At 57.4% G+C, this 26,463-nt stretch overlaps 1 protein-coding gene across 2 annotated transcripts; it reads right to left on the bottom strand.

Annotated features, from left to right (window-relative positions):
- Positions 1-304: 304 nt before the first annotated feature.
- On the bottom strand, positions 305-26,142 carry PPM1F (protein phosphatase, Mg2+/Mn2+ dependent 1F). Of its 2 annotated transcripts, none has more exons than XM_070399369.1 (8): positions 26,111-26,142; positions 20,161-20,408; positions 15,844-15,989; positions 10,962-11,164; positions 10,314-10,502; positions 8,052-8,195; positions 5,692-5,785; positions 305-4,416 (listed from the first exon to the last, which is right to left on the bottom strand). In XM_070399369.1, the coding sequence occupies exons 2-8, from the start codon at positions 20,355-20,357 to the stop codon at positions 4,037-4,039; spliced, it is 1,353 nt and encodes a 450-aa protein (XP_070255470.1). In that variant the 5' UTR covers positions 20,358-20,408; positions 26,111-26,142; the 3' UTR covers positions 305-4,036. The 2 variants fall into 2 exon arrangements, with proteins under 2 accessions (XP_070255470.1, XP_070255469.1); XM_070399368.1 differs by lacking the exon at positions 26,111-26,142 and adding an exon at positions 21,700-21,972.
- Positions 26,143-26,463: the final 321 nt, after the last annotated feature.

The raw sequence follows: 26,463 nt of genomic DNA, 5'->3' as shown, positions 1-26,463 counted from the left end.
ACACCAAGGACTCCTGCGGGCTCCCCAGAGGCCTTGCCTCTCTCCTGCCACCCCCTGCCCATGCCCACAGTGAATGTGACTTCCTGCTGCTGGCGAGGGTGGGCTGGGGGCCCAGGGATGTGAACTGGGCTGGGCAGGATAGCTGGCTGGAGAGGCAGGGCTCCCTCCAGAATTCAACTGCCCCCCTTCCAAGGAGATTTGTAGATGGTCCCCATTCACCCCAGGAGCTTCCAAACACCCTGGACACCCAGGGGAACCAGGAATCCAGAGGTGAGAGAAGGCAGAATTCAGGACTCGACACAGGTTTCAGACTCAGGGTTTATTGACACTTGAGCACAACAGCCCTGGGAGGAGACTGCCTTTCTGGCCTCCCACCTGGCACTTGTCCCTATAGTCAGGTCAGGGCAAACAGACATCCTGTCTTTAAACCGCCCCTCCCAATCCCCCACCCCCACCCCAGAACCTCACTGAAATGTGCACAGGTAAATCCTTGGCAAGGCTGGCACAGTACGTGAATGGCAAAGCTCAGCGAATTTGGCAAAGTTGTGGAGCCTTGGAAAAGGCCCCCAGGCAGCTGCCCCTTTGGGCTACAGGCAGAATCGAACCAAATGGCTCATTTTGCACAAACCCACCTTGTTTCCGTTTAGCTGGCATGGGAGTCAGGCCTAGGAGCTGTCAGAACTGTGCCCCTGGCCCCGGGAATACTGCTGAGGTAGCTGGGGAAGGGGCAAGGCCAGGGACTGCACGTGGGCCAGGGAGGACAGGACGGGAGACAGGGCTATGGCCAAAGGCAGGGGGCGGCCAAAAGCTGACCCAGGACCTCAGTGAGCGCCCTGTTGCTCTCTCCCTGAAACACACCCACTTCCTGGCCTGGATGCTGAGCACAGGCTGGGCCAGGGAGGCTATGCAATCACCTCAGGGTTGGGAGTTTGACCAGCCGCCCTGGGGAGCGTAGGGCCCAGCTGTGCTGCCTCTCTCCCAGGCCCTCCCCCTCAGCTGCCTGCCTCTCCCACCCCTGCTGGCTCCGGATCAGCTCTACCTGTAAAAGCAAGGCTGCAATTCTCCAGCTTTTGTATTCCTTATAAGGCGCTGGCATCAGTAGCTCAATTCTTTTCCAACCCACTTAATTTTAAGAATAGACACTAGTAAAACTTATTCACCCCCTCCCTGCTGGCGGTGGGGGAAGGGCCCTCAGCACTGGCAGCATCTCCCCAGGATGTGCTGGGTTCCCCCAAGTACCCCCTGCACCTCCAGAATTCCAGGAGCTGCTGCAGACTCAGTGCAACCCTGTGCCCTACAAAGGGGAAACTGAGTCCCGGGGAAATGCAACGACTTACTCAGCTTGCACAATAAGCTAGTGGCAAAGCTGGGACTTGAGAAGGGGACCAAGGTTTTCAGACCAGTGTCTCAGCCAGGGGCCCTCAGGGACTGTGTCCTGAAGAGGAAGTGGGCCAGGATGCCCGGTGGTTGAAGATGCCCAGTGGCTCCCAGTGTAGCCCAGTCCAGATGGGAAAGACCTGATCTGTGCCTAGGCGCTTGCACAGGCCAGTCCCCGAGCAGCGGGATAACGAGGACTCCCTGGGCTGACAGCCACCCCGACAGCAATGCCTTGCTCAGAGCCTGCTGGGGGTGAGGGGCTGACTCCAGCAGCCCGGCTCGGGGTTGGAGAGGTGTCAGGACGAGCCTGGAGAAATGTCCTGGTGGAGCCTCAGATCAGGGCACAGACCAGGCCACCAAGTGGTAGAATCCAGACTCCACGCTCTGAAGCTCCTCTCTTGGCAGCAATCAAGCCCATTGCTCCCTCCCTCCCTCCCTCCATTAAGGTCATGCCCTCAGGATGCCAGGCTGGTAGTGGAGGGTGGGGCCACATCCAGCCTGCTGCCAGCCTTGTGCTGGGAGGGGCTGACAAGGAGGCTTCTGGCCCCCAGAAGGCAGCGGGCCTTCAAGTTAAATGGGGTAACACATGGTCATGTTGGCTGCCAAACATTCTCCAAATTGCAGTGACCATGTTTAAGATGCTTTTTACCATGAGGCCCTGAGCAAGGCATTCACTGCATGGCCTCAGCGTCCTCATCCTGCTGTGGGGGTGGGATAAACTCAGAGCCTGCGGGTGGCCCCCATGGCTTCTTCCCTTCCTGTTGGATGGACCAACAGCCTCTCCCTAAAACATCCTCTCATCATCCCCGCCATTTCCCCGGGACTCCATCAATGCCCCTGGGGTCAGGGGGCTCCCCAGGCAGATCTTCCTGGGGCTCTGCAGCTGTGGGTGGACTCAGAAGGCCTCTACAGGACTCCTGGCTTTGGGGACCAAGCTTCCTCCCACTACCCCAGCCGCAGGACAACCTTCTGTTGAAGCCTCAGTTAAGCAACTCACTGCCCCTCCCAGACTTGTCAGTCTCTGCCTGCAGCAGCCCTGCCCACCCCTGCAAGCCCAAGTCCTCCCACCGGACACCCATCTCCCTCTTGCCTGACCTCTGCCTGGAGCCCTCACCCAGCCCTGCCACCTTCAATCCACACAGCAGTTGTAGTGCCCACTTGAAGTCCCCTAAGCATCACCTTCCCAGGGCAGTCGGGGACCCGGACGAGCTCTCTCACAGGCAGTCAAGGCAGCAGAGGCTGCCAGCTATTGGCAGGAAGAGGGGCATCCGTCGGGCGGGTGGGACAGACTCCCAGCCACATCCCTGCTGCCTCCAAACAGACCCACAGACTTGCCAGAGCCTCCAAGAATGTGTTACCGAATGAAACCCATCCAACTACCAACACAAGACATTCTGGAACATTCCAAACAGCAGCAAGGGTGTGCCTGCTCACGGAGCTCGGGCCCTCAGCTTAGGGTCCAGCCAGATACCAAGTGGCAGGGCCAAGGAAGGTGGGGATCAGTTCCCGGGGCCCTGAGTCTGGCCCGGGCCCCAGGGAACAGCCCATGCTCTTAGGAACCACCTTGCTGACTGTCAGTGGCACATCTCAGAGAGGCAGAAAGAACTCTGCAGGGAGAATTCTAGCCTAAACCACCCCGTGTAACAAAATAAATCTGCTCTTGTGGAAACGTAACCATGCCTATTGGAACTCCTCATAGGCCCGGCAGATCTAGCCTTCCCTAAAACCGTTTAAGGCACTTGAATGGCTTATTAACACTACCTGGAATGGTTTTTAGTTCAATCTTGATTTAAGAAAAAAATTCAGTAATACTGCAAAAGAAGTTTCCCCTAAAAAACCAACAACAACCAATACGTAAGTTTCTAAGGATTAAAATAAATGCTAAGCTCTGCTTAAGTTATTTGACACAACAGGTCACTTTGGCACTGACAGAACAAAGACAAAACCAGAAATACTGCTTCTGAACTAGACTTTTCCCTGGAAAACAACAACAACACAAAAGACGAGTGCAGCATCTCTGAGCTTCCCCTGCCCCTTCGGGGGACGAGAGGGACCAGTGAGGCCAGGGCCACACATGTCCCGGCTGCCTGGACGCAGGCGGGCGACCACTGCAGATGCAATCCTAGATCCTCTCCCGTTTGGCGAGCGAGCTCGGCCAGCTGAGCCCAGCCAGGTGCGTCTGCCAACGCGAGCCCTCCCAGCTGTGGCCTATGAGGAATGGAGAAAAAAAACCTGCGCTGGGCGCCCAGGATGCGTTTGCAAAGACCCACGGCTCTGGGAGTGCCCAAGAGCCCCCCGCAGCGCGCCACTGCCCCGCACACATGCCGGTGTCTTTGGTCTGGCTGCAGCCAGTGACTGTGGCCTCTGGTTCCACCCCCACCTCGTGGGGATCAAGAGCCAGTCCAGTTCCCAGGTCATCTTCTCTCTGGCAAGATTCCTCTGTCCCACTGCCTGTCACGAGCAAGGTGTGATACCCACGCCCCATGCAGTGCCACAGCCACCAGGAGGGACTGATGCAAGCAGCACAGGGGCTCAGGGATCCCAGGGAAAAGCACTGCTTGGGTGGTGCCGCCTGCCCACCCCTGCCTATTGGGTCCTTAGGCATCTGAGGGGAAGGGTCATAGGGTCATAGGGTGGGGACCCCGGAGCCCTGGGCCTCCTAGCTTCTCCATGGCGTGTTGTTCTCTGGCTCTGAGAGGGCAGAGGGCAAGTCCTGGCTTCTCCTGTCAGCCTGGGAATCCCCGGCCCCCTGGGCCCACCCCTCCAGCAGGTCTCGGGGGTCCCTGAGGAAGACCACCATGACCGTGATGTTGTCACGGGAGCCCCGCTCCCTGGCTGCAGCCACCAGCTCCTCGGCAACATGCAGCCCGCTGCCCTGCTGCCTGGCCAGGTGGCTTTGCACAAGGCCGGCCACCTCCTGGTGGGAGACGACGTCAAAGAAGCCATCACAGGCCAGCAGCAGGTAGTCCTCAGAGCCGGTCAGCTCCCGGGAGGCCACGTCTGCCTCTCCAGACACGTAGGGCTTCTGGAAGACATCCCCTGGGCATGGGAGAGAAGTGCCTGGAGTCAGAGGATTGGCTGTCCATCTTGCCAGGCCTGGCCGCCATGGCTACCCCACGCTCACAGGCAAGGACACGGGGTGAAAAGACCACGTCCCACGGAGGGGATGTAACAGGTTTCTTCTGGTGTTCCTCGGGGAAGAATCAGAACCCAGCAAGGCCAGAGTTCAGCTCCAACACCCAGCTTTCTCACTCTCCCTCCCCGGGCAGCGGGGCCCAGAGGGGGCGGCCCAGGACATCGCCTGGGCTATGGCCCTGGCCCTCCTGAGCTCCCGACAGCTCCCCTCAGACACCGGACAGGCACTCAACTGAGCTCGCTCCTCCTCCCCCACACCGGCTCCTCCAGTCTCCTCAGCTTGGAAAACAGCACCAGAATCTGAGGGTTCCCTCTGATTCTCACACCCCACATCTAAGCTGTTAGCAGGTCCTACTGGCTTTACCTTCAAAATGCAGCTCCAACTCCACTCCCCTCCCCTCCCGTCCCCTTTCCTCCTAGTTTGGACAGCTCACACCTCACCCAGCCCCCTCAGAGCTTCCTGCCGCCCCCTCCTTCTGCTCTTGGCCTGACAGTCACTTGCCCAAGGAGCGTGAACTAGACCCCGTCGTCGTCCCTTATGCCCAGCTTCCCAGAGCTCCCCTCTCCTTGGAAGGGAGGCCTGCCCCACCTCCCTGCCCTGGTACGTCCAGAGACGCAAGGGCAGAGGCCACAAGGAGAAGGGCGATAAAGAAGGCAACACGTTTGGCAAGAGGGGGACGTTTCAGGAGGCTGGAGGGACAGAGGTCCCGTCACAGGGCTTAGCAGGAAGGAGATGACTCCTAAGTATCTGAAGAAAAGACATGGCCGTCGAGCCCCAGCGTGAGGCCTGGCAGCGACAGGCTGCTGAGAAAATAGAACGAGGTGGGTGGGGGAAGCTTATACTTCTGATTTTAAAAGAATCATCAGCATGAATAGGGTGGGGGTGGGGGGGTAAATCTCACTGATGGAATATTTAAAACTTATCTCCCAGCTAACCAAGGGGAGCAGGGCCAAGATTTTTCTGAGGAAGTGTTTTAACAAAGAGATAATGACACATAACTCGAACCGCAGTTCTCTGTGCGAGATGTCTACAGTGACTTTCCCATCTCCCTTCAATCTGATTGACAGCACAGCCTTATCAACGGCAGGCACCTTCCCAGCACATGACGCTGCCGCCCCAGCAGCTGGGTCCCGAGGCCTAGCCCTGGGCGGCCTTTCTCTCGCCCCTCGCCTCCTTACCGATGGCTCTGGAGACGGCCAGGGTCCCGTTGACTCTCCAGCAGTCCATGTAAGACACGAAGCCACCCAGCGCTTCGATGCGCTCCTTCTCGTCCTGCGGGAGACAGCCAGAGTGGGGGCCTCGGCGCTCCCACGGGCCGGGCACCCGGCACTGCCAGCCGGGAGGAGGTGAGCTGGTTTCTAAGACAGCGCTGGGAGCCACAGCTCTTGAAAGATGCCCAAATGAGGCATTAGTAACACAGTGAGAAATTATAAAGAACCTCATCGTCCTCCAGTTGCAGGAATGGCTAACTAGGTTATGGTGCGAATACCGACAGGCCACTCACAGCCACCGACCGACAGCCTGTCCCTGAGCAGCGTTTCGGGGCCAGGGAGATGCTCACGAGGCAACAGAAAGAGCGCGAGCCCAGGGTCAGACAGCAGGCCCCGCGGCTATCTCACTTTTCAGGCAGGACACTGTCCCTTCTCTGTAAGCTGCTGGGAGGACATGCGGCCATTTGGCAGGGCTGGATGAAACCTGAACCAGGCGCTGGAAAGCCCTGTGGCCCTGGGTCCTCGTCTCGTCCTTCTCCTCCACCCACAGACCCTGTCCGGCTCCCCAAAGGACCGTGGTGCTCCAGGCCAAAGAGGACAGGACAGAGGCCCAGTCCAGCCATGAGTCCTAAAACTTCTTTGGTTCCATAAATTCCCCTGGAAGGAGGTTTCCAGCTCTGAGCCTATTGCCTGGAGGTGGTAACAACAGTGTCTGCTGTTGGATGAGCCTGAGGCTTGGAAGGGGTGGAGCCAGGCCCAAGCATGGACATCTGTCCTTGCTCTTCGCCATGCTCCACTCTGCTGAGCTCAGGCAGTGTCTGGGAAATGCCGCCTGCAGAAAGCGCCCAGCGGGCCTCAGAGGAGGTGCTCGACTCCGAGCTTACGTGGGTGCAGCCGGCGGGTGCAGAACCAGGACCTCAAGCATAGGTTTGTATCTAGACCTAACTTGGGCCACATGTCACCGGGCTGCTTGTCTTGGGGTGGGAGGGTCCACCGGAGAGCAGGCACCGGAGGCCCTGGAGGGACAGAGAATACCTGCTCTTTCCTGGCTGTGTGCTTTGGGCAAGTTACTTAACCTCTCTGAGCTTCAGTTCCCTCTATACAATGGGGAGAGCATATGCGGGATGCTGAGCACAGGCTGTGAGGCTAAGGAACGCTGTCATTCCTGGCTGATACGCAGTGCTTTCTACAAGGCGCAAAAGAAAAGACAGTTCCACACAATTACATAAAACCAACACTTCCACACGGAAAAGCCCATAAAGAAAGACAAAGGCATTTGCCAATCGCTGCACAGATAGGGGCCAACCTCCCTAAAGTACATAAGATGCCTACAGATCGATAAGAAAAGAGCAACAGTTCAGGACAAAAATGGGCAAAGACAGGAAAGGTGACGGAAATGATCTTCAGCCTTGAAAAGACGCTTAAGCTGGTTCCCGTAACACAAATGCAAAGTAAAGGAAGGCCTCTCACCTCTCAGACCACAGGACCCCGCACAGCCCGAGGGGGCAGTTTGCAAATCTGTACACTCTGACCCAGCTATTGCACTTCTGGGGACGTGCCCTTTAGACATCCCTGGCCCTGAACACGGAAATGCTGTCCTAAGCTATCGATGGCTGCCTTGCTTCTAGTACCAAAAGACTGAAAAAAAACCATGTCCATCGAAGAGGGATGGAAATGAATGGGACTCCACCCGCCCTGGGAGAGGGTGGGAGCACTTCATGTGTATGTACTGACGCGGAACACCCACTAGGTGCATGAGTAGGTGAAAAAGCCAGAGGAGAGCAGCATGTGGGGCCTAGAGGCACCCCGAGATGTGCAAACTCGCGCTCTCCCGCCTCAGGAGACAGAACGGACACTTCGGTGAGATATGATCTGAGTAGGAATAGTCATCCTTGCTTCCAGGTGAAAACCCTGAAGCTCAGGTGGGTGAGTGACCTCAGGGTCTCAGCGTAGCTTCTGCCTAAGGAAGCCCAGCTTCACCTCCTCCTGCCCTCATTCCCAGAGCCCAGGTGGGCTGCTCCTTGTCTGCATGCATGACAAGACCCTGCACATGGACCCCACTTCTGGCTGCCTGCTGGGCACATAGCCCAGCTCTCCCCTGCAGCTCTGGGCTCCGTGTCGCTGTGACACTGGCTGCCCATGTGCCGAGCTTTAGGGGCCCCTGGCCACTGGAGTCAGACAGGGGAGCTCTCCCTGTGGAGGGGTGCCAAGGGTTTCCTGGGAAGACGGCCCAAGGTCCCGTTTACTTCCTACTCTGTCCCAGCAATGCCTGGCCAGGGCTCCCTGACCATCTGCTTCCCAGGGTGTGGGTGGAGTGAGCCCCTCACCTGTCGCTCGGGTTTATGCGGCTCCATCATCTTCACCACCTGTCCCTGCTGCACCAGGATGACCTGGGAGTCCCCCAGCCAGGCGATGTGCAGGGTCTTTCCCGTGATGAGTGCACACACGCCTGTGGTTCCACTTTGCAGCCGCTGTGGGAAGAGAAGGCCGAGCGGGTGAGGGTGGGCCAGGCACCTGCCCCCCAGGCACACGCAGTCCGACGGAAGAACTGGTGGGGGAGTGCTCAGAGAGGGGGAAGGGCTACCAATGCATGACGGCACCGTGATCATTTCCATTCTGTGCGCAGAGCGTCTGATGATGGTGCAGCCCCCACCCCAAATCTCCTCACCAGCTGTGTCAACTGGGGCAGGTCAACCGGGCCTCCGCTTCCCCAAGTCTAAAATGGACATATCTTTGTATCGACCCCACAGGCTGCGGGAGAACCCACTGAAGAGAACACAGGTAAGGCGCAGCGTTGGGTTGAGGGGAGGACGGGTTCTTCCTTCTTTCGGACACAGATGCCTCATCCCTGTGTGGTTCTAACTCCCGAGGAAAGAGCACTCCCAGCGGACACTGGCTCCTGCTGAGACCCTGCCCCGGAGAGCAAGGGCACGTGTGGCTGCATATTAATCATGAGTTTTGTTTTCTGTATTTTATTTTTCTTAAATATATTTTTATTGATTTCAGAGAGGAAGGGAGAGGGAGAGATAGAAGCATCAATGATGAGAATCACTGATTGGCTGCCTCCTGCACGCCCCACACTGGGGATCAAGCCCACAACCCAGGCACGTGCCCTGACCGGGAATCGAACCCTGACCTTCTGGTTCAGAGGTCAATGCTCAACCCGAGCCACGCTGGCTGGGTTGTTTTCTGTATTTTATGATGATTTATACTTTATGATGATTTTGTTTTCTGTATTTTATGATCATTTGTATTGGCCTTGCTAATCCTGGAGAGAATGCCCCACTCCCTACCCCCTGGGCCAGCTAATTCCAAATATATCAAACGTCTCCCCAAGAGACCCTTTCATGCACAAGCCAGTGGGTCAGGAGCCCACGTCTTCAACCACTTGCTCTGCCTCTCACGCCGGGCCAGTGTTTCGCTGGCTCCGATAGCTGGAGACTGCCCCTGCGGCCCAGGGCCTGTAGAGATGATTCCAACTATCCAGTCCTAGGCTTGCTGTGACTTGCTGGCCCTGCCTCACCCATGCTTCCTGCAGAGGCCACAGTGGAGACCCTGGCCAGGCTCTCCTCTCTCCCTCTGCTTCCTGACCCACGTGGTGCTTCCCCTGTGGCACTGTGTGGCATGGTGCATCCTCGTGGGAACTGTAAGTAACAAACTCCTCTAAGTAATAAACTCTTCTTTCAGGATAACTGTCCGTCATTCCACCATGCTTGAGTAAAACCAAATCCTGGGCCCTAGCCGGTTTGGTTCAGTGATTAGAGCATTGGCCCACGGACTGAAGGGTCCCAGGTTAGATTCCGATCAAGGGCACAGTCAAGGGCAAGTACCTCAGGTGAAGGTTCAACCCCTGGTCCCGGTTGCTTGGGGCGTGTGTGGGAGGCAACCAATCAAAGTGTCTCTCTCACATCGATGTTTCTCTCTCCCCCTTCCTTTCACTCTCTCTAAAAAAATCTTTGGCCCTAACCAGTTTGGCTCAGTGGATAGAGCGTCGGCCTGTGGACTGAAGGGTCCCAGGTTCGATCCTGGCCAAGGGCATGTACCTTGGTTGCAGGCGCATCCCCAGTCGGAGGTGTGCAGGAGGCAGCTGATCGATGTTTCTAACTCTCTATCCCTCTCCCTCCCTCTCTGTAAAAAATCAATAAAATACATATTAAAAAAATATATGTGTGTATATATATATATATATATATATATATGTATATATATATTTTAAATATTTGGGAAAAATATCCTCAGGTGAGGATTATTAAAAATAATAATAATAAATAAAATAAATAAATAAAACAAATCAAAACCCCGAGCACATCTTAACACTGCCGGCCTGTCTTCCCCACGAGGCTGCACACCCTCCGCAGTGGGGCAGGTACGGCAGCAGGGCCAGGCTGCACCAGCGGCAAGCTTCATGTTGCTTCTATTCAAATTAAAAACAAGCCCCGTTGGCTGTAAGAAGAAAATGAGTGACTGCCTGCAGCATTTAGTGAGGACTTTCCAGCACCACTAAACTTCTATCCCTCCGCAGGGCTGGGCCTCTCCTAAGCTAATGGCTACTGGCCCCCCACCGCACAGGACTGGTCACCTGTCCTCACCTCTCGCTTGGCTTTCCAGAGGAACATCTCGTCAGTGCGCCGGAAAGCCTCTCTGAGGGCTCCCTCGGGGTGTGTGGGCAGCTGCGGCTGGCGAGCAGCATTGGCGTGTACGTGCACAGCGGCGTACCTCGCGGCATCCACTCCTCCGTGACCGTCAAACACTGCAAAGTAGGCGCGATCCACGGGGTCCTGGTTGGGAAAGCAGCGGGAGTTACCGCCCTGCTGGCCTCGTGCCTGGCCGAGGCGGTGACCCAGCCAAAGGTGCTGGCTGGAGGGGTCAGGCGCTGGCTGGAGGGGTCAGGCGCTGACTGGAAGGGTCAGGCGCTGGCTGGAGGGGTCAGGCGCTGACTGGAGAGGTCAGGTGCTGACTGGAAGGGTCAGATGCTGACTGGAGGGGTCAGGCGCTGGCTGGAGGGGTCAGGCGCTGGCTGAAGGGCTTTGAGAGATGCCCAGCACCTTGGCCTTCAGACGGAAGCTGTAGGCATCACTCCTGCCTCGGCTCTGGTGGGAAGCTCTGCTCGGCACCCAGAGTGGTTTCCCACCCCCACGCCCCTGCGCAAGCCCTCCTAGGCTGTCCTGATTGGGGACACTGGCCTCATGAGCCGCCCTGGGGCCCGGGAGGTGGAGCCCAGGCGGTGGAGCACTCACGGACAGGCCAAAGAGCTGGTTGAAGGCAGGAAGGCACACATGCCGGTCCTCCATCCTGCGGCGAGTGTTCCGGATGGCATGAATGGAGACCAGCCACTGCCGCTGCGGAGCCCGGGCAGTCGAGGGCACCTGCTTCTGCCACTGGCTGCATACGTCCCAGAGCCGGTTGAAGAAGCTCAGCGCCAGGCCCTTGGCATCCAGCACTGATGGGTAAGATGGAGGGCTGTTAGGAAGCACCATCGCAGGCCAGCCGACGCTCTGCTCGCTCTCCCTGCCCCCCTTCCTGTGGCCTCTGCAGCTCTCCAGACAGCCCCATCACAGGCCTGCACAGGCCTGTCCAGCCCCTCACCTCCGGGCACACAGCCTAACAAACAATGTGTGATAGCCTGTGTCATCAGCAGCAAGAAGTGTCTGAGTTGGCCCCATGGAGGAACACTTCCACTCATGGAGCCCCCCACCCAAGGAAATAGCCAGAAATGCAGGTGATTTAAGGACAAAGTACAGAATCACTTATAATTGTGCACTAATTAGAAACAATATATATTCATGACGGAGTAAATTATGGTCTATTCTCTTGGTGAGTTAAGCTGCTATTAAAAATGATTTTTGCAAATTAACATGTCATTGCCATTGACCCAGCGACTGCACCCCCGGGCATTGGTCCCAGAGACAGTAAGACTATGTTCACACACAACTTGTGCCTGACTGCTCACTGCTCACAGCAGCTTTACACGTGACAGGTGAAAACCGATTCGGCCCCGGTGTCCTTCCAGCGTGGACAGCTGAACAAACCTGGGTACCTCATGCCACGGAACCCCGCTCGGCAGGAGGAAGGAGCTACCGACACACACACACAAGCCTGGATGAACCGCCAGGGAGTTACGCTGAATGAGAAGAGCCAATCCTCAAAAGGTACACACTGTGTGATTCCATTTATGTGCATTCTTGAAATGATAAAATTATAGAAATAGAGAAGATTAGTGGTTGTCAGTGGTTGTGCGGGGGGAGGGGGTGTTAGGGTGGCATACATGGGAACACGAGGGAGTCTGGTGGGATGACATTTCAGTCGTTTTGTAAAGACGTTACCATTGGGAGGAACTGGGTAAAGGATGCCTGGGATCCTGATGTGTTATTTCTTATAACTGCATGTGAGGCTATGGTTCTCTCAAATAAAATTTAATTAAAAAAACAACACACACACCAAAAAACTAAAGGGTAAAACAAAAATGGACTTTCACAGAGTTTGTAAAGCATGTAAAATGCTTATGTCATGATACTCAGAAAAAAACACGGATATTAAGGAAAATGTTGTGAAAAAAGGAGGATAGAAAATTCCATATCGTGAGTACGTGAAAAAGTCTTCGACCACCTGAACCCAGAAATAAAAGGCAGGGAAGGCACACAGCCAATGCCAGCAGAGGTCAACTATGGGGGGTGGTTTATGGGTGATGCGTTTTCTTAAGTACATCTTTTTTTTAAAAAATATATTTTATTGCCCTAACCGGTTTGGCTCAGTGGATGAAGCGTCGGCCTGCGGACTGAAGGGTCCCGGGTTCGATTCCAGTCAGGGGCATGTGCCTTGGTTGCGCGCACATCCCCAGTAGGGAGTGTGCAGGAGGCGGCTGGTCGATGTTTCTCTCTCATCGATGTTTCTAACTCTCTATCCTCTCCCTTCCTCTCTGTAAAAAATCAATAAAAATATATTAAAAATAAATAAATAAATAAAATAAAATATATTTTATTGATTTTTTTACAGAGAGGAAGGGAGAGGGATAGAGAGTTAGAAACATCGATCAGCTGCCTCCTGCACACCCCCTACTGGGGATGTGCCCGCAACCAAGGTACATGTCCTTGACCGGAATCGAACCTGGGACCCTTCAGTCCGCAGGCCGACGCTCTATCCACTGAGCCAAACCGGTGAGGGCTTAAGTACATCTTTTTAGTGCTTTCCCAATTATCATTGCAAGTGTTAGTCCCAGGTGATGGCTTTCAAATACATCTATAAATGCTTCGAAACTGCTCCCTTCCAGAGTGGGCAGAGCTCAGTTCCCTCTCCCTGAGTGTGTAACTTAGTGACCTGCTTCTGATGGAGATGATAAAACCAGTGACCATGGTGGCTTCAGACCCTAGGTCCTCAGAGGCACTGCAGCTTCCACCCTGTGTGCCCTGTCTTCCTCACTGTCACTCTCTCTGTCTCCCTTGTGAATCACTGGCTCGGAGGGAAGCCAGCTGCCAGGACACGAGGATGCTCAAGCAGCCCTGTGGCGAGTCCACATGGCGTGGAACTGAGACCTCCTGCCTACAGCCGTGAGGCTGAACCACCCTGGAAGCAGAGCCTCTGCCCGCACTGGCCTTCGTCCGACCTCGTGAGAGACCCTGGGCAAGAACCACCAGCTCAGTTGTTCCCAAATTCCAGACCCACAGAAACTATGGGATAATAACTGTCTATTGTTCGAAGTCACTAGTTTTGGAGCAATGTTATGCAGCCACAGGTAACAGCAACTCCAATATAGATTTTAAAACAAAAATTCTAATCCTACCTAAGCCTGGCTCTAAAGAAAAAATGAACAAGGAGCAGGTCCAAAGAGAACCTGAGGTGCTTCACCTCCGAGACTCAGTTCATTCTGCTACACAAATCCCTCCTGACACCCCTGCTGGCCCAGGGGCTGGGGGCAGGCACAGCTAAGAGGGTGGCCCCAGGGCCAGTAACTGGAAACAGGGCAGCCTCAGGAGTGTCACAGGCCACACTCCAAGGATGTGGGGAGCTGGGGCAGAAACAGCTCGTGCCTGAAGGCAGTGGCTACAGAAGAAAAGAAGGGCTGAGGCCAGGGGACGACATGGCCGAGGAAATCCACACATTGGGTGCCTAGAATGGGCCACTGCCGCCCCCCTCGCCCCCCAGAACGTGGTGGCCATTCAGGCGTTTGTCAAGAACAGGGTTGTATCAGGTCTGAAACACCCAGGGAGACACAGAGCACCGTTTACCCTCTGGCCTTAGGTCACGCTAGTGTTTTCATCAACGTGTTTAAACTCGAATCTTGGCTCCAGCAAAGGGCAATCACTGATAAGAATGATACGCTGTGGGGAGGTCGCCTGGCCCCCACACTCAGGCTGCTCACAGGGACTGCCTGCTTTCCTGGCACCCACGGGGACTGCTCACTGCGGAGGCGCAGCGGGTGCTCCCCCTGACCCTGTTGCACTGAGGTCTTGGTCACATCTCTGCCCTTGGTGATGATTCTCATCACACCCACAGAGAGACCCTAACTAAGCCCCACTCCCATGACGGGGACGGCCGATTCAGGCAGGGACACCCCGCCTGCATGGGGGCAGGAGCCCCCAAGTGGAGGTCTCTGGCGCTGCCAGCCACTGTACTGCTCCTTCCCCGCCAACAGGTGGCGCTGACTTCCTGCCAGAACTCGGGCAAGGCGGGGCCCGCAGGCTTTGCAGAGGACAATGGCTGCCTGTCTCCTGCCTCTGGTGGGGACCAGCGGCGGTTGCGCTGGGATGGCTGAGGGCAGGGAACCTGGGAGAAGAGCAGGGGACCGGGACAGAAGGGCCTGGCGCCGACTGCAGGGACAGGCTGTCTGTTTTCCTCTCTTTTCCTGGCCTGTTCCTGGCTCTGCCCTCAGTGCTCCCACTAATGCCGAGACGGTCGGATACTACAGGCATACCTTGTTTTATTATGCTTCGCTTTATTGTGCGCTTGACAGATGTTGCATTGTTTATAAACTGAAGGCAAGATCGCTCCCCAACCCCAGAAAAAGATTATGACTTGCTTTATAGCGGTGGCCTGGAACCGAATCCCCAATATCTCGGAGATATGCCGGTAATTAAGTGACGTGAGGGAGGTGCTAGTGAAAACACTAAATAAATGAACCAAACCAACACACTGTGCACCTCAAACTTACACCGTGTGACATGTCAATTATATCTCAATTAAAAATGAAATAACACAGTCGGATAGGAAATGGCAAAGGAAGAAGAATCTGCTGAGGCTCTTGCTACGCCGACGGCCAGGCCCGGCCCCAGAACCCACTCTGTCTTCTGCATCCCGACTGGCCTTCAGCTCTGCCTGCGGCCGGAGCTGCACCTTTCACCAGAAAGCGTGGAGCCACCGAGAGCTGGCACCCAGCCTGGCCCACCGCACAGCCCGCCACAGGCCATGGCCCGGCAACCCTTGCTTGCTGTAGTTCTGGTCTGACGCGAACGGATACTTTGGTGAAATGTGATAGGAAGGAATGATGGGAAAATGAAAGGAAGACATGCAAAACTAGAGCCCGCCTCTGCAGGAGAAGGCTCGCTCTGTTTCTGGGTCCCTCTTACTGCATGGCTTGGGCCGCCCCGCTGACCGCTGTCCAGGAGCAGGCTGCCTCCCCAAGCTCTCACGGGAACCCACTGCGTCTCCACCTGACGGGGTCCAGTCAGCCCAGGCCAGGGCCAAGCTCTGGCATTTTCTCTCCGCCGGACATCCAGGCTGCCCCTGGGAACCACTCCCACGTCACCGCAGGGCGACTGACGTTGGTGAGGCAGAACAGAAGCGGGACCTTGGTGTCCTCCCCTGTAACACGGCCACACGTCATCCACCCCTGGCTGTTCCGAGGCCCAGCGATGGCCGCTGTGCTCCCTGTGCTGCCCTCAGGCTGCGAGTGCTTTCTCTGCATCCTGATGCCCCTGCCCCGTCCGAGCACACCCACACGGCTGCCCCTTCGAGGCTCTCAGCCACGTGCTGCCACACCGCCTTCCCACCAGCAAACGGGAAGGGCTGGAGGCCAGATGAGCCCTGCCTTCTCCCAGTCTGGTGCTCGCCGGCAGCCTGTCCCTTGTCTGGCTGGCAAGCCAGCTGCCTGCTAAGCCTGGGGTCCCGATAAAGAAGAGAACTCACAGGTCACAGGGGCCTTCTCCTCCTCCACTTCCTCGCTGTCCTCCTCCTCCTGCCTGGGCAGCTTCCTGAATTCGGAAAGGTCTGTCTGCAGCAGCTGAGAAACGGCTTCATGGGCCAGAGATGCAGCAAGTGGTGGCGGAGCGTTCCTGGGACGGGAAAGAAGTGAACTGGGCTGGCTCCTCAGCGGAAGCCAACATCAGAGGGAGCCCTCAGGCCCCTTCCACCCAGGGAGGCCCCTCTGGAGGTAGCAATGACTACTTGCACCCCAACCTGGGGCCACACGAGCAGGTGAAGCTCTTGTCCTTGGGGAGCCGACGTCCACATGACGCCATTTCCTGGGGCCTGTGCTGCTCCAGACATGGGCTGGGGCTGGTGGGGCGGGGGTGTCACAGACTTGTGGGCAGTGTCCACTGGCCTCCATGGCCAGGCCAGACAAACTGTCCAACGTCCAGCCTGATGACAGGTGCCTGGTCACCAATACCAGCTGGGGACCTCTGGGAGTTGGGGAGCTTATGGGTTGAACTGTGCCCTTCAAATTCATATATCGAGTTCTAATCCCCAGTGCCTCAGGATGTGATCTTGTTTGGAAATAAGCTGGTTGCAGATATAATTAGTTAAGATGAGGTCACCCTGGAGTAGGATGGGCCCCTAATCCCATAACATTGGTGTCCTTATCGAAAGGGGAAATTCGGACACAGACACACACACACAGACACACACACACACACGCACGCGCACACACACAGACACACGCACACACACACAGAATGCTGTGAGGATGAAGGCAGGGACTGGAGTGATGAACCTACAAGCCAAGGGCGGCCAACAACCACCAGAAGGAACCAGCTTTGCTGGCACCTTGATCCTGGACTTCCAGCCTCCAGAACTGAGACAATACATTTCTGTTGGAGAAGGCGCCACGCCTGTGGTCCTTCATCACGGCCACCCCAGAACACAGATCTAGGGAGCGCGGGACCCTTGGGCTGTGCTCGGAAGGCTGGGCTGTGCGTGGCCCAAGGGGTCCCTGGACCATCAGAGCAGCTGGTACCAGGGGAGGCTGGGGGTAGGGAGGCAGGTGTCAGAACATGGGGAGCCATGACATTGGTGGGCTTTGAAGAGGACGTGACAGGATGGGACAGGCTTCTCTCTGGCCTCCCCCTTCAGGGTCAACTGAAGGGTAAATGCTGCAAGGAGGCCAAGGCCCTCACCAAACAGCACCTGGCGGTGGACGGGAGGGGACAGAGCAGGCACTGAACAGGTGACTGGGCAGGTTCCTTGTCCACAGTGAGTCTCCGGTTTGGCTGAGGTCAAGAGGCCTGGGGCCGGTGGGCATGAGGTCTGAACTGGAGATGGGGCCTCTAACTGAATGGGGGGAGGGCTCGAGCCTGAAGGAGCGCGCCTGGGCAGACAGCCGCTGGAGGGCCGGGATAGCTGGAGAAGTGGCTGCCAGGGCCGTGGAGGAACAATTCTGGGAAGCAAGACTTGTTGAGTGCTCCGAAGATCCCAGCCAGGCCACCCAGAACAGAACAGCGGGGTCGGCGTGGGCAGGAGTGGGGAAGCAGATGGAGGGAGGAGATGGGACTTGGAGCTCAGGAGAAGAGGGACGAGTAAGTGGCAGCTCCTAGGAAGCCGTGGGGATAAAGAGACGAGGCCACAAGTACACTCTCCCATGCCTCGCTTGCCTGCCCGCCCAGCCTCCAGCCTTGGGGCCAGCTCCCACACCATGTTCCTGGGAAGCCCTTCCTGGCTCCCCCAGGCGCAGGGGTCACTACCCCTCGTACCCCACAGCCTTAAGAATACATCTTGTCTTAGCCAGTGCTCAGTGGTTAGAGCATCAGCCCAGGGACTGAAGGGTCCTGTGTTCGATTCCAGTCAAGGGCACGTACCTTGGTTGCAGGTTCGATCCCCTGGCCCCATTTGGGGCACATGCAGGAGGCAACCAATAGATGTTTCTCATATAGGTCTCTCTTTCTCTCTCTCTTTCTCTCTCTCTCTCTCCCCCAGCCTTCCACTCTCTCTAAAAATCAATGGGAAAAACAATCCTCGGGTGAGGATTAACAAAACAAAGTAAAGAATACATCCTGACCCCAGAATCTGCCTCCTCACCAGTGGGAGCCCCTTGCAGGCTGGAGGACATGTGTTCACCCCCCCCCCCCACTCCCACCCCCGTGCCTTTCCCTGAGGACTGGGGACCCCGGTGCAGGGTGGGCGGCCTGTGGTTCTCTGCTGGGCTGACAACACTGGGCTTCACCAGAGGGCAAGGACCTCCCACAGCCTGGGGGACGGGTCATGTCCCTTTGGGGCTAGGCATCTGTGGTGTCTACAGATGACCTTAGGAATCTACTGGGATGAATGAGAAGGTGGCTCAGGGGGAGAAGCCTCCGGCACTGCCTTTGAAAAACAACCAGTCAAGACATGAGAAATGAGTTCCTCTGCTATTTGGGGATTTCCTGCCCACCACCGGGTTTTCCTTTTTCACATCAGGGAGAGGGGCGGCTGTTCTCCCGTAGGTCGAGCTGTGTCTTCCTGCAGGCCCTCTGAAGTCATACTGCTGAGGCCACCGAGCTTCCGGCCGTGGGGACCCAGACAATGCCTGGCTTCGGGCCACAGGCCTGCTTCCTGGATGCCCCTCCCGCCTCATCCAAGGGTCCCCGCCCACCACACTCTCGAGGCACTCAGCCTCCACGTCAGGTCAGTCGGGGCTGCTGAAGTGGCCACAAGATGCAGTGAAGGGACCGGTGTGTGTGCAAGGCCCAGGAACCTGACCAACGCTCTAGTCCCGCCCACCTCGGGATTTTCAGGGAGTTTCTAGTTTTGCAGCAGAGACAAAAAGGCACATAAATAACACAGTGTAAGGTACACGCTGCTTGGGGACCTGAGATGTAACATGGAACTGCTAACAACAGGGGAAAGACAGGATATAAATTGTCACACCCTTGAACTCAGTCATCTGACTTCCAGTCAGTGTCACGAAAGATACCATTTACCATCTGAACAAACTCCATGGACCAATATGCTCGGGGCCGCTTTGACCCAAGAGCCCGCACGCTCGAGCTCCAGGAACGGGAGCCCCGGTGGGATGCTCCTGACAGTCACACGCAGGGTAGACAACATGTAAACATCTGCATCTACACAGGAAAGAACAACTAGGAAAAGACAGATATAACTAAAAATAAACCCACTAAGATGGCTGGAAATATAAGCTCTGTGGCACCGTGGGGGATGCTGGGAGGGACGGGGCCCAGAAGCCGGCCCACAACGGGGGCCTTTGTGCTCAGCGACCCAGGCTCCCACACAGCAGAGCGGGTCGTTCTGCTGGGGGGCCGGGAGGGCGCGTGGGAATGGAGCTGACCTGTCACAGAGGATGCACATGGAGGCCAGGGCCGGGTCCTGGTTCTAGGAGTGATGCAGTGACTAGGGACGCTAGGTGTGGTCCCTCAAGGAAGGATGAGGGTCACAGGCCATAAGCCTCCCCCTCTTTCCCCCTGAGATCTGCTGACCTGGTTGTGCTCCCTTCCTGTGGCTCAGCTTCCTCGTCTGTGAAACGGGGGAAGCACCACCACACTGCTCCGTGGGGCAGCGTGGCCCGCACGCTGGGCACATGGCCAGGCCCTGCCTCAACATGGAGGCCCTGGCCAGTCTCCTAGCCTATCCGGCCTCCGTCTCCCCATCTGTAAAACAGGACAGAAACAGGGCCTACTGCCTAGCACCGCTATGAGCTGAGTCGTGCCCTCCAAAGCGATATGCTGAAGTCCCAGCCTGCAGTAGTTCACCATGTGACCTTATTTGGAATCAGGGTCTTTGCCGGTCAGATCGGAGCAGGGTGGGCCCCGCATCCAGTAGGACCGGCATCCTTACAAGAAGAGGATGCCCAGAAAGACAGGGAGAGACGCCATGTGAAGACCAACACATGGGAAGACGTCACGTGACAACAAAAACCAGATTGGAGCGGTGTGTCTCCAGGCCAAGGCACACGAAGGACTGGATGACACCAGGAGCCAAGAGGAGGGCCTGGAGCAGATTCTTCCAGACGGCCTTTGCCTGAGAACATTCCCTGCTGACACACTCATCTCTGACGTCCAGCCTCCAGAGCTGAGACAATGCATTTGTGCTGCTCTAAGCCACGCAGCCTGTGGTGCTGTGTCATGGCTGCCCTGGGAAACAGCCCCGCGCTGTCGCCGGGATTCGCACAGGGAACGTAATCTGCACGGGGAAGGAGGTGTGGGGTAAATGCCAGGCTCCAGGCTGGCCTGTGGCACACGCCATGCCCCTTCCTCCTGTCCCGTGCTGTCCCCTCCTGGTGGGTGCACAGCCTACCTGCTGCTCAGGAAGCCCACTGCCAACTCGGCCAGCTCGCCCTCCACCTCCTCCTGGCTCAGCACCGTCCCTGGAATCTTCCATGGCAAAGGGTTCTCTGCGCTCAGTGGGGCTGGGAAGTCGCGGAGAAACTCGTCCAGGAAGCTGGGGGTCTCCTCTGCCATCTGGCTGCTCTGCTCTGGGGCTCCAGAGGCCATACCCAGATCATCCCGGGGGGCCTGCCGCCAGGGTTCCAGGCAGGCTTCACTCTAGGGAGAGACATGAGGGTCAGCAAAGACAGGACGCATTTGGTGCCCTGCTGTGGGGTCTTCAGGCCCTGCAGTGCTGACTGCCAGGTCTCGGGCACCTCCGAGCATCATACAGCAGGTGCTGCATGCCCTGCCCGGGGCTCATGGCAGAAGGGCAGGGCCACCCATTTTCACACACAGCTCAGGGGGCCCAAGTTAAGTGGGAGGCACAACCCTGGCTGGTCTGATCTGAGAGGGATACGGGAAGCGGCTTCAGGGGACGGAGCCAGGAGCATCAGCTGCATGGATGTCGGGGAGGAGGCTGTGTTACTGGCAGAGATGGCCAGCATGGCCAGTGGTTGGCAGGAGAGGGCACTAGGGCCAGGCCACTGAGGCAGGTGAATGTGGCAGGTGAGGGGGTTCAACTTGACCCAGGACCTGGGCATCCAGGAGGTGAGGGAGTGATGGCAGCAGGTCTGTGAGCCTAAAAGTGGTACCCAGAGGGGTGGGTGAAGGGTCACCTGTAGGGGAAGGAAGAAAAGGGCCTGGACAGGATGGTGGCAGAGCCCACATGCAGGGGAGAGCTGGCCCTGGGCTATTTCAGAAGGCACCAGGCTGTGGGGTGCCGGAGAGTGTGGGCAGGGGGGAAGCAGAGGGTTAACCCAGGACAGTCAGGGGAGTTTGGAATGCGGTCAAGCCATCAGGAGGAGTCCAGGCGTCCTGAGGCCCAGCTGGAAGACGGGCACAGGCCACGGATCCGACTGTCCCGGGCACAGCTCCAGCCTCAAGGGCTCTTCCTCCCGGCAACTTAGGAAGGCAGAGGGCTTACTAGCTGCCGGCCCCTGTGCATTACCTGAAACTCTCCTGGGAGCCAGGATGAGCCCCCATTTCACAGATGGGGACACTGAAGCTTGGGGAGGGGCAGACCTTTGCCCAAGAATAGATGATGGGGTCATGGGGGGATTCTGGAGCCCAAGCTCATCATCCCTCCCGTTTCTCACCCCACTTCTCTCACATCTGGAAGGTGTCACTCACCCCCATGTTTCACCCCAATGAGGGACTCCAGCCCCTCTCCCCCAGCTGAGAACCACCCTCTCCACCTCAAACCCGGCCCCTCTCTCCCCAGCCTGTCTGGCTCAGTTTGTATGCCAGCAAAGGCCCTGTCTGTCAGACAACCCAGGGCCCCAAGGGTCCACTGGACTCCCGCCTCCTACTCACAGCCCCCCAGAACCAAACAACCCCATAGTCTTCCATCCACTGCCCCTCAGAGTGAGCCTCGCCCCCCCCCCCCCCCCCCCCATAACACACACACCTGGGTAGTCACCTCCCATGGCCACCTGCTCCTGACAGGCTCCGCACTCTTGCCCCTTCCTCTCTTCCTCTCCATAGCATCCAGGCTGGGAAACTTTCTTTGGGAGTGAATTCCACAAATTTATCCCCCAGAAAAATAGTGTTTCTTTTTTTTTTTTTATGTATTAATTTTGAGAGAGAAAAAAAGAGAGACATTGATGTGAGGGAGAAACACCGATTGGTTGCCTCTTGCACACGCCCAACCAGGGATTGAACACACACCTGGTATGTGCCCTGACCGGTATTTGAACCTGCTATCCTTCAGTGCACGGGGCGACACTCACACCAACTGAGTCGCACCAGCCTGGGCAAAAGTTAATTTTTAAAAGCAGGCACACAGAAATAACGTAGGAATGGGGCCACGTGTGATAGGACACGGGGATGGACTCAAGTTCATTGTTATCCTTCCATTTACTCATAAGTAGACGTGAATACAATGCAACCCCAGACTACAAAGGCAAAGGGTTAAAAGCTCAAGAATGTAAAATAGAGAAGGGAGACCACTGCATTACAACCACCAGGGTAAGAAAGTCTGGGAGCCCTGTGGCCTGGTGAGGGTCAGCTTGGGAGGACGGCCAGCCAGGTCCCACCAGGGCCACAGACACAAGAATCAAGCCAATGACAACAACAAGACGACAGCCAGAATTTCCCAGCAGGCCTGGACACCCTTGGGCAGAAAAAGAGACCTCCTCTGCATCCGAAGTTCTGGCCTCCTGCCGCTTAGAGAAGAGAACTGTAATGCAAAGCTGCCCTAAGCAACACGGAGTGCCCCAGGTCGGGCTGGGAAAGGCTGAGCCCAGAAACAAATACTCCACAGGCACTGAAATCTCAGGGTTTAAACAAAAAGGCAGCGTCCTCACTGACCTCCCCAGAAGGCACGGGAGGGCCCCAGTTTGAGAACCCTGGCCCACGGGGTTCAAGGACAGAGTTCAAGGCCCTTCGCCTTCGACCTCACTGGCTGGTGGCGGCGCAGCTGGGCATTTTGTAATGCGGGAGCCTCCTGGCCTTGGGATACTGTTTCCTATGCCAGGAACCCCCTCCCCTCCCAAGAGAGCCAGTTTCCCTTGGGGTTGGGGGGCCCTTCTCTCTGCACTGCAGCCCTGGTCTCTGCCATGGCCCTGCTCACCATGCAGGGGGCTGTGGTCGTGTGCCCTGTGCCCAGTGCCCCACTTCCAGGGTCCAGTGTGGGCCTGAGCAGCAGCCTGAGTGGGACAAGTGCACCTTGGGGCGTCCAGGGAGCGAGGCAGCACAGGTATGACAGGGTTGACCTGCAGCCTGGGGTGCGGGCTGGCTCACTCTCAAGGCTTCTTCGCTACACAGGTGGGTGGCGCAGAGCCACCCTGCCTGCTGCTTCTGCATCACCTGGAGGAGGTGAGATGCAAGGAGAGGAACCAGGACACGGTTTCCGTTCTCTGGGGCCCAGCTGGTTTGTGACATACGAGTGATTTCCTTCCCTGCCCTTCCTTTTTTCAACAAACTCCCGACTCTGTGATGGAGTCACATGGATATGAGCAAAACAATCCCAGCCCTTGGGAGCCTGGGGCCTAGAGATAAAGGATGAAGAGGGGAGGGGAGAGGGAGGGGCTGGGTGTCAAGGAATTCCTAACCCAAAGGGGGACCCAGAGGTGGCCCTGGGAATGCCAGGAGGACAATGCTGTGGCCCTGGGCTCTCCCGGGACCAGCAGGGGAGACAGTCTCAGGAACCGTGCCGGCCCAGGCCCAGGCAGCGCAGGATGAGGCGGCGCTGAGCCCGGTGCAGGGATGTTCCAACGGGGGATGCTCAGGAGGGACTTGGGCATGGGTTTGTGCACGTCACCAAAGACCTGGGGTGAGTATGGGAGGACACTGAGCCTCCAGCCCCCAAAGCCACCTGCCTCCAACAGTCTGCCTGGCTCCCGGAATGACGCCCCTCTGCACCGTTCACCAGCGGGCAGCCAGAGTGGCCGGAATGACAGTGCTGCCAGCTAACATCTGCCAGGGGCCCACAGGTGCCGCACATCACTGCTTTGAGTACTCTTCCTGGATCACCTCTTTTCACCTCCCAACACCCTGTTGTCCCCGCTTTATACAGGTCGGGGCTGCAGCACAAGGGCCAACTAATTTGCCCAATGTCCCTCGAGGGGGCTCATGACTACTGGCCCCTGTGCAACGGAAACCCCACCCATCCTGCATCCGTCAGCGGCCGATTCAGCCTCTCTCGTGGCCCCGTTTTTCATTTCTGTGCCCCCTGCGCTGGCACAGCCCTCACCTCGGTGCTCCTGGGCCTTGCTGGAGGGTAGCATTCCACTTTGCCCCGAGACCCCTCTAACCCAAGCCCCACACCACCACCGAGGTCCAGCCCTCTGTCTTCTGTGGCTCCAGAACACTTTTGCTGGCACCTGGCTTGTAAACAGTCCATTTTTCCCCCCATTTAAAATACTGACTTTCCTCTAGTTTACTAGTTTTAACTCATAAGCTCAACTAATGCTTATTTGTACGATTGCATTTTTCTAGGTCTGGACAAAATACTTGTTGAGTCCTGCTTGACTTCAGAAACCTCGTGGAGAGAAAAAAAGACAGCAATACTCAGGAAAGGGAACGACATCACTGTTACAAAACTAAAGTGCATTACTGTTACAAAACTATTATATTCATTGTCTAAAAATTTTCTACAAAAGGAGAATCTGCTTTCTTTTCTTCTGAAAAAGAACTGGAGTTTGTAAATGCATCCAGATCTTTTCATATAGATTATACACACACGTATATATACATAAATATATATAATTTGTGTATATATACGTATGTAAATTTTATGGTAAAACATACACAACATACAATTGACCATTCTACCCATGTTTAAGGGCAGTTTTGTGGCATTGTTGAGCAACCACCACTTTCACAGGCTGGACTCTCTCACCAGATTGCAAGCTCCCTGAGGTCAGGAAGCCCACCCCTGCCCTCTCAGGCGTTGACACTGCCTCTGTGCACCCACCCGGGCAAGTGTGAGGGCAGAGGGAGGGGCTGGCCTCCTTCCGCCACCAGTGGGTGGTGCGGGCTGAGATGTGCGGCCCGAGGTCGGGAACCTTGGAAGAGGAAGCTAAAACACCCCGTGGAACACAGTGGGCAGCAGAGAAAGGCTTTAAAGACAGGGGTGGCCTCAGGCGATATCTCAAAGGAATTCTCCGAAAGAGCTCCTGTGGAGGTTGGTTGCTTTCAAAGTGGCATCTCTGTCTGTTTATCTCTTACAACTAAGCAGAAAGCACAGCTGTTAGGCCGCGTGGCCGAGGAAGAAACAGGCTCAGGGCTGGTGAGCAGCCCCCCTCAGGTCACGAAGGACCAGACAGGATCTGCCAATGCCGATGCCGTTGTTATTCCAGCTCCACCTCGGGCGCAGGAAGAAGAGTGAAATCTGACAACAGGCCGGACATAAGCGTAAAGGCCAGGAGTGAGCGGGCGATGACCTCAGAGTGCCCGCCGGCCCTCGGGGTCTCCCCCGCCAAGTGGGAGCACAGCTCCACCCAAAGACCTGGCCCCAGGGAAGGCCGTGAGGACGTGTGTCAATCAGGACGTGTGCCCGGCTGGGGGGGAGGGGGGGGCGCTGGGGGGAGGAGTCCATCACCAGCCCTGGGCCCCACCCTGCCAGGCCCTGCACTAAAGCCTCTCCCTACCGCACAGAGAGGCTGAGGGGCTCGCCTGAGGTCGCAGAGCTGCAGGGGTGGGTCCCCTGTCCCGCACGTGTCCCGCCAAAGCTGCTGCGGCCCCGGCACCGCTTTCAGCAAAACCCCCGAAATGCACCTGGGGGAGGGCCGAGGGCGGCAGCAGGCATGGGTGTGGGCACTCGGGCAGAGACGCAGTCCTGCAAAGGTGCAGGGGCCGGGGGTGGGGAGGGGTGGGGGGGTATGGGGGTGTTAGGGGTCTGGGCAGGGGCCGGGGGTGGGGGATGGGGGGGGTGTTAGGGGTCTGGGCAGGGGCCCGGCCCCGATGCTCCGGAGGGGAGCTGTCAGGTGGGGAGGGGCGCACTCCGGGCAAACGGGGCGGCTCACCCCTCAGCACCACAGTCTGCTTTGGCCCTCCGTCCCCACCTGGCCCTGGCTCGGCCACACCCCCGCCAGGCCGTCCTGCACCCTTGGCTCCCCAGCGCCCCCAGATCCCCCGCCTCAGGTTCCTCCGCAGCTCCTCCCGCTCTTCAGCCCCCCACTCGGCCCCCTGACCCTTCGAGTCTCTCTCTCTCGGCCTCCCCGCCTCCGCAGCACCCCGTCCCGCCCCTCCTGGTCCTCGGCCCCCCATTTCACCCCTGCGCCACGAGAGCCCCCACCGGAGCCTCGCCCCAGCGCCGCCAGCCCCGCGGCCCCGCGCCCCGGGCTCCCGCTCCCCCAGGTCCCCGCGGGCCTCACCTGCCACTCAGCCGCTCGGCGTCCCGCGAGCCGCTCCGGCCGGCCCCGCCCACTTCCCGTCCCCTGGCGCCGCGGGCGTCGCGCAGGCGCAGTCGGGCCGGGGCGGGCGGGCGAAGGGGGCGCTCTGCTGCCCCCTGGCGGTCTCCAGACTTGTGACCGCGGCCCTTTCATTTCAGGGGAAGAGCGGCCCCTCCTGGGTTCTGGCTGCACTTCTCTGGCCTCTGAATGGGGACAAGCAGCCCCTATTTCACACGCCCGGAGATTACGCAGGTTGTGCAGTCAACAGCCCTTCAGTGGCAGAGCGGGGACACGCGCCCAGACGGTCCGGGGCCCGCCATCCATCAGGGGAGGAG

Source organism: Myotis yumanensis, unplaced genomic scaffold (genome assembly GCF_028538775.1).
Source record: "Myotis yumanensis isolate MYYU_CA2020_CCGP unplaced genomic scaffold, mMyoYum1.0.hap1 SCAF_19, whole genome shotgun sequence".
In the NCBI taxonomy this organism is placed as follows: domain Eukaryota; kingdom Metazoa; phylum Chordata; class Mammalia; order Chiroptera; family Vespertilionidae; genus Myotis; species Myotis yumanensis.
Note: the sequence above shows the minus strand (reverse complement) of the source record. Positions and strands in the feature narration are given on the sequence as shown.